The sequence below is a fragment of the Electrona antarctica genome, assembly GCF_951216825.1.
Source record: "Electrona antarctica genome assembly, chromosome: 12".
NCBI lineage: Eukaryota > Metazoa > Chordata > Actinopteri > Myctophiformes > Myctophidae > Electrona > Electrona antarctica.
Genome location: NC_136793.1, coordinates 50,310,969 through 50,323,170, shown reverse-complemented (window position 1 = coordinate 50,323,170; position 12,202 = coordinate 50,310,969). Strand labels below are relative to the sequence as shown.

Below are 12,202 nucleotides of genomic sequence, written 5' to 3'. Positions count from 1 at the left end.
TTTATATTAGAATATGCAATTATGCATTCCATACATTCCATAGGGCTGACCACACATGGATATAATATGACATCATCAACTTGCGACGGGAGCAGTTCCTATTGAGTGAAAGATTCTCTATTTATGAAAGAAATAAAATATTTAAGGTGTTTTTATTTTTAAAAGTTATAGAGGGCAAGTATAATGTTTTAAGGCATATTTGTCTTATTAGCTAGGGATCCTTTTAAGGCTTATTTGTCTTATTAGTCAGGGATCCTTTTAAGATTTTTTTGTTTGGCTTTTTCTGCCTTTATTGATAGGACAAAGTAGTCTAGAAATGGGGAGAGGGGAGAGAGATGGGGGGGGGGGGGGGGGGGGGAGACACGTGGCAAAGGCCGTCGGGATCGGGAGTCGAACCCGCGTCAGGCTGGCTCAGCAGTGGTTCCCTAAAGTGGTCCCAGGGGTCCTTGAGGCAGTTCCAGGGGGTCCCCCAGCTAAATGATAGTTTGGATTTTGGAACCAAATGGGCCCTTATTGGTCTGAAACTCTGAGAGTGTACAGATGGAACCAAATGGAACCAAATGGACCAATTTGTACACTCTCAGAGTTGAATTAACATGTATTTTACAGTATGAATCGGGGTCTCAGAGATAGAAATGCCATTAAATGGGTCTCCGTAGAATATCACATGTCAAACTGAGGGTCCTCAGTCCATTACAATGGTTGAGAATCACTGCTAGAGCCGTAAGAATCTTCTCTTACGGGGGTCCTTGGCGTATATATTTTCTAATGGGGGTCTGCAGGCTAATGAGTGTCAATTTGGGGGTCCTTGACATGAAAAGGTTTGGGAACCACTGGTTTAAACCATACTGAAACAGGCTGCAGGGTGAGTGAGTCCATGCTGTTCAAACCAGGGGTTCTCAACGTTCTTTGGCCGGGGACCCCCGGAAATGCTTTGGCCATGTCTCACGACCCCCGCACCGCTCCCCTCCCCACCCCCAATACAAATTGACCGCTAACAATAACCTTATTAATAGAGAAAATACATCATGAATAAATACTGAAACCAGATATAATCATTAAGGAAAGTTTATGCATGCGCTATGTTTGAAAACCACGTTGAAATGGCCTATATGAAAGGGTGACAACCATAGATATATATAAACTCTAGTTAGCTCACCCGCGCTCTGGCCAATGGAGAGCGACGTCGTTACGTGGCGGCCATCTTACCTCGGGCCACATAACATTGTGTCTATGGGGCATGTACTCTTAAATGACCATAACTTGCTCAATTTTCAACCGATTTTCAAACGGTTTGGTTTGTTATAAACGTCAGAGACGTCCGCATACTTATATGCTTTTATACGACGTTCATATATAAAGAAAATTAAGCAGATAAGCGTCCTGGATCATAGCCACGTTGACAACGTTTGTAATAAACCAACCCGTTTGTAAATCCGTCAAGATTTGAGCGAGTTATGACTGTTTCTGTTTGAGCTGCCATTGAACATACTGTACTGTAGCCCCGAAGTAAGATGGCTGCCGGGTGAACGACGTCAGAAACTACGCCTTGAGCCATCTAGAGTTTATATATATCTATGGTGACAACCCTGTCCCCTCTGCATGTGAACAGGAAAGGACAGCAGTATGACTGCAAGTGGTACATCCCTCTGTCCGACCTGACCTTCCAGACCATCGAGGACTCTGAGAGCACACCGATCCCTCTGGTGCAGGACGAGGAGATAGAAGCCTTGAAGATCAAGATCTCCCAGATCAAGAATGACATCCAGAGGGAGAAGGTGAGGATGGACAGAGTGTAGAATGGCTGTAGGGCTGTGACTGGTCTTGGATGCGTTATTAATGTATCCCACCTCAGTTCTAGGAAAGCCCTGCTGTGATTGGCCAGTAGTCGTTGTGATTGACAGTTCTCGTTTTTGCGACCAGTCATTAGTCCTACAACTACAACGGTACAATCTATCTCAAACCCTCACCCTAAACCTAACCTCCCACGGGGCAGCACACCTAAACCTAACCTTAACCCATGTCTAACCAATGACTAGTCTAAACTAAGTATGCACCCCCCTAAAGTTACCCCGAACGGGCCGGCCTAACCTCAGTAAAACGATGCCTTCCCGGGAGCCAATCAGACACATGGTGAGGCGGGTCTACCCTAGAACGTTGGTGGGATTCATAATCACACGTCTTGGATACTCTATATCATACATGGGCAACTGGCGGCCCGTAGGCCACATGCGGCCCCCACCTTCACTCAATGTGGCCCTCAGATTAATTTCGGAATACTGCTACAGTATGTTATTGATTTCAGCTGTTTCCAAACATGCAAACATGACCCGCTTTAATTACTTAGTCTAAATTAGCAGCTTGCTGAGTAGTATTACAAATAATGTTATTTTCTTTTTTATGTCCAATATATTTGTATTTAGTTAAAATGACTTTTCAGGATCCCAATTAAAAATAGCAAAGAATTATTCAGGATTTCAATTCAAATATAGCAAAAATAGCTGTTCAATAGATGTTCAAGTTCAAAGCTTGTAGATCGGCAAGAGCTTGTAGATCGGCTATTTTTGCCACGCCATGAATGCAATGTGGCCCCTCTGGAGTGAGTATGGAAATATAATGGCCCTCTACATCGTCAAAGTTGCCCACCCCTGCTCTATATACTGCCATTTGTAGTGATGTGCTTGTGCTTTGCTGTGCTGTGCTGTGCTGCGTTGCGCTGCGCTGCGCTGTGCTGTGCTGTGCTGCGTTGCGCTGTGCTGTGCTGTGCTGTGCTGTGCTGTGCTGTGCTGCGTTGCGCTGTGCTGTGCTGTGCTGTGCTGTGCTGTGCTGTGCTGTGCTGTGCTGTGTTGTGCTGTGCTGCGCTGTGCTGTGTTGTGCTGCGCTGTGCTGTGCTGTGCTGTGCTGTGCTGTGTTGTGCTGTGCTGCGCTGTGCTGTGTTGTGCTGTGCTGCGCTGTGCTGCGCTGCGCTGTGCTGTGCTGTGCTGTGCTGTGCTGTGCTGCGCTGCGCTGTGCTGTGCTGCGCTGAAGAATAATACAAATCCTTGGACAAAGAGGGTACTCTAATGCCAAAGTTATGCTTTGGCGTGTCACTTGAGAAATACACATTTCAGTTGCGACATTATGTCAAATACATCAGACGTGTGACATGTCTGAAGCATAAATTAGGCTCAAGTGTTTTATGAACAAAGTTTGTCATGATGTTTAGAGAAATAAACAGACATAAATGTATGTATCACACATACATAGACTAATAATACAGTTTTACACCAGCGTACAATACAGTGCAATTAACCCATTTTGGGCGGGAACCCCTTTTGGTGTTAGCATTATGTTATGCTTTAGCTATTGAAAAATAGCAGATCTACAAGCTCATATCGCGCCACCGAGTGGCGCGCTATGAGCTTGTAGGTCTGCTATTTTTGAAAAAAATAAACGACAATGACACAGAAACATAGCTTTTTCAGAAAACTGTCGGGATGTAAAAGACATTTTTTAGAATCTGATCTCAGGTCAAAATGGGTGAACGTAATCGCAAAGTGCATAGAATATAATAGCATACGCGTATAGCATGCCACCACACAGTAAAACGTGTCGCGTTCATTGTGTCGGTCATGGCGTCGTGTCTGCAGAGAACCACCAAAGGGGCCAAGGCGATGGAGCGGCTGAGGAAGAAGCTGTCCGAGCAGGAGTCTCTGTTGCTGCTAATGTCCCCCAACATGGCCTTCAGAGTGGCCAGCCGGAGCGGCAAGGTGAGCCGCGAGGACAAAGACGCACACTGTGGCACTGTTGTTTTTTTGGGCAGCAAAATTTGATTTTAGTTTTTTTTTTTGTCTTTTGAATAGTTTTCATATAGTTTTAGTCACATTTTAGTCACCTGGAATGCCTTAGTCTAGTTTTAGTCGACTAAATGTCATGCGATTTTAGTCGACTAAATCTACAGTTGATTTAGTCGACTAAAATGTATTTTGGTGGGCCTTGATGCCGTCGTAATGACTGATTTTACACTTGCTGAAAATAGCTGATCTACAACTTGTAGATCGGCTATTTTCAGCATGCAACCAAGTGTAACATGACTTATACTGGATCTCTAGTCCACTAGTCGCTTCCTAACATTTTAGTCTAGTTTTTATTTGTTGACTAAATTGTCAGTATATGTAGTCTTAGTTTTAGTGACAAATCATGACAACAAATACAACATTTTGGGCCGAACAAATAATTACAAAGAACAAGTTGTAACCTGCCGTTTTCTTCTTCTTTCTAATTATTTGTTCGGCCCGAAAAATTGTGTTTGTTGTCATGATTTGTCACAACTCGAGTTGGCTTTGTAACGACTAACGAGGCTCAAAAGGTCTTTAAATAAATACTTTTTTAAGTGTTTGAGGAAAATGAACGGGGAATCATTTCCTCGGCCCTGGTAGGGGGCGGGACTGCGATGCTCTATTGTTTTCAGTTACAATTCATTTTGGTGTCTGCTTCCCCCTACAGGGAGAAAGGTACAATACTGTCCTATACAAAGCCAAAATGCACAACTATGTTTATTTTTTGGACACAGACAGACTTATTTGTGTGTGTCTCAAAGGTCAAATTAGCCTTTGTGATTTTTTTTTGGGGGGGGGGGGGGGGGGAATAAACAATTTCCTCAAGGACATATTTATTAGTGTAATATCACTTATCTCACCTTTTTTTTAAAAACCCAATATCAGCCAAAACAGTTTTTCGTAGTTACTGTACTTTGGCTTTTGTAGGCAGAATACCACACTGTAATAATACAGCTAAATGATAGTTTGGAACCAAATGGACCCTTAAAAATGGACCCTTATGGGTCTGTAACTCTGAGAGTGTACAAATGTACACTCTCCGAGTTAAATTAACATTGATTTTACAATTTAAATTGCGAGTCCCAGAGATAGAAATGCCATTAAATGGGGGGGTCCGTAGACTAATGCATGTCAAACTGGGGGGGTCCTTAAAATTTTACTGGTTGAGAATCTTCTTCTTATGGGGGTCCCTGGCATATATTTTGAAATGGGGGTCCGCAGGGCTAATTAGTCGTCAATTTGTGGGGTCCTTGACATGAAAAAGTTTGGGAACCACTTCTCTACTGACACTTTTTATTTTATAAGAGTTTCACGTTCCTGATCTCCTCCGACTACGAGCGCGCCGAGTGGAGGGAGATCATTCGAGAGCAGCAAAAGAAGTGTGAGTTTTCTCCGCAACACGTCGCCAAACATCACGAGAACACTTTTGCCTTTGGGGATGTCCCGCTCCCGGCGGGACATCCATTGACCTTGCCCCGCTTTGTCTTCCAGGCTTCAAAAGCTTCTCGCTGACCTCTGTGGAGCTGCAGATGCTCACCAACTCCTGTGTCAAGCTCCAGACGGTGCACACCATCCCAATGACCATGAGTAAGGAAGGTAAGACATCAAGTGTTGTGTTTGGCAGCATATAGTCTCTTGAATAGTTTTCATTTAGTTTCAGTCACATTTTAGTCACCTGGAATACTTTAGTGTTGGTCTAGTTTTAGTCGACTATAGCTACCGTTGATTTAGTCAAACAAAATGTATGTTGGCGCGCCTTGATGCCGTCGTAATGACTGATTTTACACTTGCTGAAAATAGCCGATCTACAAGCTCTACGAGCTTGTAGATCGGCTATTTTCAGCATGCAACCAAGTGTAAAATGACTTATACTGGATCTCTTGTCCACTAGTCCCTTCCTAACATTTTAAACATTTTTTGGGGGTTTTTTTTTTGGCTTTCGCCTTTCTTTTTTATATATTTTTTATGGAGGGACAGACAGTAGGCTGACAGGAAATGGGGAGAGAGATGGGGGGGAAGACATGCAGTAAAGGCCGTCGGGATCGGGAGTCGAACCCGCGGCACACTGCCAGACTGAATTGCCAGCCAAGGTGCCTGGACCGCTGAGCCACGGCCCAGGCCCCTTCCTAACATTTTAGTCTAGTTTTTATTTGTTGACGAAATGTGTCAGTATATTTAGTCTTAGTTTTAGTCATCATAGCTAAGCTTTCATTTAGTTTCCATTTAGTTTTCGTCAGTGAAAAAAAGGTAGGGCCGATTCATACTCCTATTTTACCGCTGTTTCGGCGCTGTAGTGCCGAAATGATTTCGGCTCGTCAGAAAATTTCAGTAGCACCGAAGAGCCGACTTTAGGACGGTACCCGCCCCCCCCCCCCCCCCCCGAACCTCAAATGACGTCACATTGTAGGCTCTACAGAGCCGAACCGACTTTTATTCGGCTCTAAAATAGGAGTATGAATCGGCCCTTAGTTTTATAGTCGACGAAATCAACGCTGTAAGTTGTCATCTATCAATATTTCTACTGTTAGGAAAAGACGATATTGGCCTGAGAAATGGAGGGATCAAAATATAGCGCATATTATAATGAAATGGCTTACATAACACTCATAGAGTTCGAAAGGATAGAGTGCGGACGGGGGAGTGACAGCCCAGCCCCACCCCCCCCCCACCCCCTGCTATTCAGTTCAATGGAAGTTGCTCAGTGGCGTTTTGAAGCAAACCGGAAGAACGCACTTCTTCCGCATATTTGTCGATTTGGACAAAACGTGGCGCTACCGAGCAACTCAACGTTAAACCCCAGCGGGGCTCGCCTGCAGTCCCAGCTTTGACCAGCAGGGCCGTTCTGGGGGCTTCCTTATGTGTTTTCTAAATAAAAATCTATAGCAGGGGTTCTCAACGTTTTTGTCCGGGGACCCCCGGAAATGCTTTGGCAATGTCTCGGGACCCCCGCCCCCTCCCGACCCCCAATATAAATTGACTGCTACAATAACCTTAAACCATTTTGGGCGGGAACCCCTTTTGGTGTTTTAAGCATTGTTATAATTTAGCTATTGAAAAATAGCAGATCTACAAGCTCATAGCGCGCCACCGAGTGGCGCGCTACGAGCTTGTAGGTCTGCTATTTTTGAAAAATCGTGAAAAAATAAATACAAAAATAAATCTTTTTTTTTTTAATAATTTGGGGACCCCACGAAATAATTTGGCGACCCCCCGAGGGGTCGCGACCCACGGGTTGAGAACCCCTGATCTATAGCACAGATGTAAAATACTCCAGTATTTTTCCAGTATTTCTAGTATGCATACCTCTAGCTCTATAACTTGGTGGTTATTATTGTTCAGCATGCGTGCACTGCTTAGTTTCTCGTGTTCCTGTCTGATCTCCATATGTACGTAACGTCTTACACCCTCAGACGATGAATCCTCCGGTCTCTACGGCTTTCTGAATGTCATCGTTCACTCTGCATCGGGCCTCAAACAGAGCTTAAGTAAGCGTCTCTGTTTTCATTTGATTATTGTTTTTGTTGGGGTTTTTTTTTTTTTTTACCAGTTGTCCTTACCTTTCGACTGTATTGACGTCACCAAAATGTCTCGAAGTTGAGAGTATAGATGAGTGGGTCGGTGGGGTGGTTAGGAGCCCATGAGGGCAGAGTTTCACAGTTTCCTCAGATCCCCCCCCCCAAACCAAACCAAACCCCCAGCCCCCTCCTGTGTCAATCCAATCCAATCTAACTGTACTCTGTGCCACGCGGCTGTCCTCTCGGAGGGCAGCTGCGAGGGAACAAGAGGGATTAGGCAGAGTGAGGCTGACCGACCGTGGCAAAATTGGTCTTTCGGTTGTTCTCACATCAATGCCAGCTTATGGTCCCCGGCTTGCGTTAACGTTGTGGTTGTTAGCACAAAAAAACAAAAAGAGCGTGAATAAGCGGTCCACTCTACACTTTGCATTCAAAACAAGAAGAGAGCTATGGGTGTGGTGAGATACAGATAGAGTAGAGGTGATATACAGCAGGGGTTCTCAACGTTTTTGGCCGGGGACCCCCGGAAATGCTTTGGCAATGTCTCGGGACCCCCGCCCCGCCCCCTCCCGACCCCCAATATAAATTGACTGCTACAATAACCTTAAACCATTTTGGGCGGGAACCCCTTTTGGTGTTTTAAGCATTGTTATAATTTAGCTATTGAAAAATAGCAGATCTACAAGCTCATAGCGTGCCACCGAGTGGCGCGCTACAAGCTTGTAGGTCTGCTATTTTTGAAAAATCGTGAAAATATTTATTTATTTATTTATTTTTTTGAAAATAATTTGGGGACCCCCTAAAATAATTTGGCGACCCCCCGAGGGGTCGCGACCCACGGGTTGAGAACCCCTGATATACAGGACATGAGTGAGAATAGCGGCGTCGGATGTTGTCAGATGATTTTTTTTATCTCCGTCATCATCCCTTATCAGCACCAGCCTTGTACCCCAGACCTTGACCAGAACCCCAACCTCAGTCTTGACACTCCCATCGCCCAGGACGAAGTTCTTTGTCCAAAAGACGAAGTTTATTGATATGAGAACGGATCGCATGGCTCCACAGCCTGGGAGCGCCTGTTGGGCGATCCTCAGTGACGCGCAAGAGTGAGACGTCATCGGAAAACTCCCTCCCCTGTTTAGCTGATGAAAACGAAAATCTTAAAACGTTCATAACTCGCGATCTAAATCATCCCGTCTAATTATGAAAAAAGATCCTGTGTTAGACGGCGCTCCGCGGTCCAGTCGCTAGTCGCGATAGATTTATTCTTGTCTCCCGTTGTTGTCGATCGACTATAGAGTGGTGTGGCTATTGTTAGCTGCTACACACACATCAACAACAACTTCCGGTCCGTCCAGAAAAGGGGTCCGTGTTCATAAATCTAATGGGCGCTATAATGTAATAAATAACCCTGAGCGATTAAAGTGTTAACCGGCCACGTAAGTCTGTTTCACGATGTTTTCGCTTGGGGCAGCAGTAACTTCACTTCCGCATTTCCTAGTCGTCTACTCGCGGTATGGGCGGTATGTAGGAAATGTCCATTATTGCCTCCATTGCATGGTCCTGATAAGAACCTACTGGGTGGTTATGGGTCGATAACATTGGAAGACGGGTGGTGAGAAACCCATAGGCCTCACTCACACGGTCGCTGCAGATTGCTCTGTGCTTGCTGTATACAAAGGGTGTGACACAGCTTGCCCCAATGCATTTCCAATGGGAGTCACATGGTCTGACACAACATTTGTGTTGTATGAGGGGGAGGGGCGCAGTCGAAACACAGCCAAAAGCCATACAGCAGCTTGTAGTCCAAAATGTAGTCCTCAAACCATGTGACTTCCATTGGAAATGCATTGGGGCGGCCATGACACTCACAGCATTCATACAGCAAGCATGCAGCAATGCATTAAAGGTCTGAGTGAGGCCATAGAGTGAGGGGTGATGAAGGCCAGAGTGAGTGGATGCAAGACTAGAAATGAACGGGGGGTGGGGGGGTACATGTGGTTCGAGAGTACAGTTGAAACCATCCTGTTTTGCAGACCAGTGGTATGGGGTTGCAGCAGTTATTGATCTGGATTCAGCCAGTGGCGTGCACAGATAGACACTAGGGGGCACCCCCTGCCCTTTTGGCAATGTGCCCTTTTTGAATTATTTTTTCTTTTTTGGTTCAGTGTACACTGTACAGTATGTGGACCATGGTGACATTGATCAATTCTTGATAAAAAAAAAAAAGCTTCTAATATATTATTTAGGCCCCAAAATCTATACATCTCACACTATTAATCCATTTTGGGTGGGAACCCCTTTTGGTGTTAGCATTATGTTATGCTTTAGCTATTGAAAAATAGCAGATCTACAAGCTCGTAGCGCGGCACCGAGTGCCGCGCTACGAGCTTGTAGGTCTGCTATTTTTGAACAATCGAAGAACGACTGACATATAGAAACATAGCTTTTTCAGAAAACTGTCAGGATTTAGAAGACATTCTTAGAAACTGATCTCAGGTCAAAATGGGGTAAGGTAAAAGGCCGATTCCACGCGCTGCACAAGGTGCCCCTTTTTTTTTACCACTTGAGCACCAGCCCCTCTAAATGTCTGTGCACGCCGCTGGATTCAGCTGTGTTCATTCCAACTACTCATCATAACCATAAATAATGTTCCCCATCAGACCTGTACTGCACTCTGGAGGTGGACTCCTTTGGCTACTTTGTGAACAAAGCGAAGACGCGCGTTTACAGAGACTCGACGGAACCCAACTGGAACGAGGTGAGAGTGTGAAACTGGTGACGGAACAGCCGACCCTCTCTAAACATCTAGAACAGGGGTGGGCAACTGGCGGCCCGGGGGCCACATGCGGCCCCCACCTTCACTTAATGCGGCCCGCATGTTAATATCAGAATACTGATATAGTATTGATATCAGTTGTTACAATCTATAATTAAATGACTAGTACTTAAAGGAGCATTCAGTGATTTGGGTGATTTGGAAAACCACCCAGTCCGCCCCGGTAACAAAATGTGCACATGCAGTGGGGGGAAGTGCAACAGGCCAACAGCATGTGCACCAAGACCCGCCCCCACTCGATCATGATTGGAGGAAGGCCCCTCTCATCCTGATTGGATGAAGGCTTTGCCACCCGCCACCAAAACTGAAACTAGGGTTTTTTGACCCCAGGGGCTCACTGGGGACAGGGAGGAACTCCTTATATGGTCAGCACACTCTATAGTAGGGAGGATTATCCAGAAAAAAACAAAAAACAAGTGATATTTGAATTAAGTCAAATCACTGAATATACCTTTAATGACTACTAAAATGTTAATATTTTTGTGTCCAATGTAGTTATGTTAACAGTTCATAAAGTTAACATAACTATAACTAAATGCATTTGAAATTCAATAAAAAGGTTACTTTTCAGGTTTCCAATTCAAAAATAGCAAAAAAACAAAATTCAGGTTTTCAATTCAAATATAGCAAAAATAGCTGATCTACAAGCTCAAAACGCGTCGCATCGCGACGCGTTTTGAGCTTGTAGATCGGCTATTTTTGCTACGACAGTAATATGCACTGTGGCCCCTCTGGAGTGAGTGTGGAAATATATTGGCCATCGTCAAAGTTGCCCACCCCTGATCTAGAACACGGAAACCCCTCTCCTAGTGGAATTATTAACTCGGTGGCCAACAGACGTGAGGTTTGAATGTCTGTGACTGCATTCATGAAAGATAAAGATAAAGAACTTTATTGTCCATTAAATTTACATAAAATGGAAATTTGTCTTTGGCACACCGGCAGTCAGTTACAACAATTAAACATTACATAATAATAATAATAATAATAATAATAATAATAATAATAATAATAATACACAGATGCATTCAAATACTATATAACATGCATTCACATAAACACAGCAACAGTGATCATGAACAGTGGGGGTTAGGTGAACTATTTAAACATTTTCTTATTTAAAATGTCCACAGCAGTATTGGCACAAACAAAGTTTTGTAACCCTTCCTTTTAGCTAGTTTTGCCCTAAGCCTCCTCCTGCCCGATGGCAACAAGTCAAATTTAGAGCGAAGAGGGTGGGTAGAATCATTGTAAATCTTGAATTGCCTTTTTGGTTATGGAGCGGTTGTATATGTCCTGAAGTTGCAATTGTTTGTCTCCAATGATCTTACTTGCCTGGTTGACTACCTGCCTGGGTGAGCTTGTTTTTTATCTCTAACTGAGAGATTCCCAAACCAGGACACGATGTTAAAAGTGAGAACACTCTCAGTGAGTGATCTATATAGACCATGGTCAGGGTGTGTTTACTAGCATTAAAACTTCTCAGTTTCCTGAGAAGATAAAGCCTCAAGATTCTCAAAGATTCATGTGAAGCAGGGTTGTGTTGGAAGAGAGGCATTCACGCTTCACAAGCCTTTTGCCTGCATATTTGTGGGCCTGTCAGACTCATTATACTAGGAAAAATCAGACCTGTCTGAAGTGAGTGGTGCAACAGCGCCCCCCCTGTTGGTACCCTAAACAGACAGACAGACAGGGAGGGAGGGAGGGACAAAGCTGGGCATAGGAGTGCTGCACAATATGGTTGCACCGCTCAAAAATGTGTTGAGAAATGTCTGCGCACGGTACTCTATTTTTACGTGACATGCCTCCTACCATATCTGTCTCTCCGTACAGGAGTTCGAGATCGAGTTGGAGGGCTCTCAGACTTTGCGGCTGCTGTGTTACGAGAAGTGCTACAGCAAAAGCAAGCAGAGCAAAGACGACGGAGAGAACACAGACCGCATCATGGCCAAGGGGCAGATAAAGGTATCGGTTAACCCATTTTGGTGTTTTAAAAAAGAATTATGTTATACTTTAGCTATTGAAAAATA

The 12,202-nt window shown here is 44.4% G+C and overlaps 1 protein-coding gene across 1 annotated transcript in view; it reads left to right on the top strand.

Annotated features, from left to right (window-relative positions):
• LOC306934682 (breakpoint cluster region protein-like) overlaps positions 1–12,202 on the top strand; it is a 103,860-nt gene that overhangs the window by 52,988 nt on the left and 38,670 nt on the right. The window contains exons 10-16 of the mRNA XM_079517360.1: positions 1,613–1,778; positions 3,630–3,749; positions 5,124–5,199; positions 5,310–5,414; positions 7,229–7,303; positions 9,997–10,094; positions 12,006–12,137. Of these exons, the coding sequence (XP_079373486.1) occupies positions 1,613–1,778; positions 3,630–3,749; positions 5,124–5,199; positions 5,310–5,414; positions 7,229–7,303; positions 9,997–10,094; positions 12,006–12,137 (772 nt within the window). The remainder of the gene's footprint in view (positions 1–1,612; positions 1,779–3,629; positions 3,750–5,123; positions 5,200–5,309; positions 5,415–7,228; positions 7,304–9,996; positions 10,095–12,005; positions 12,138–12,202) is intronic.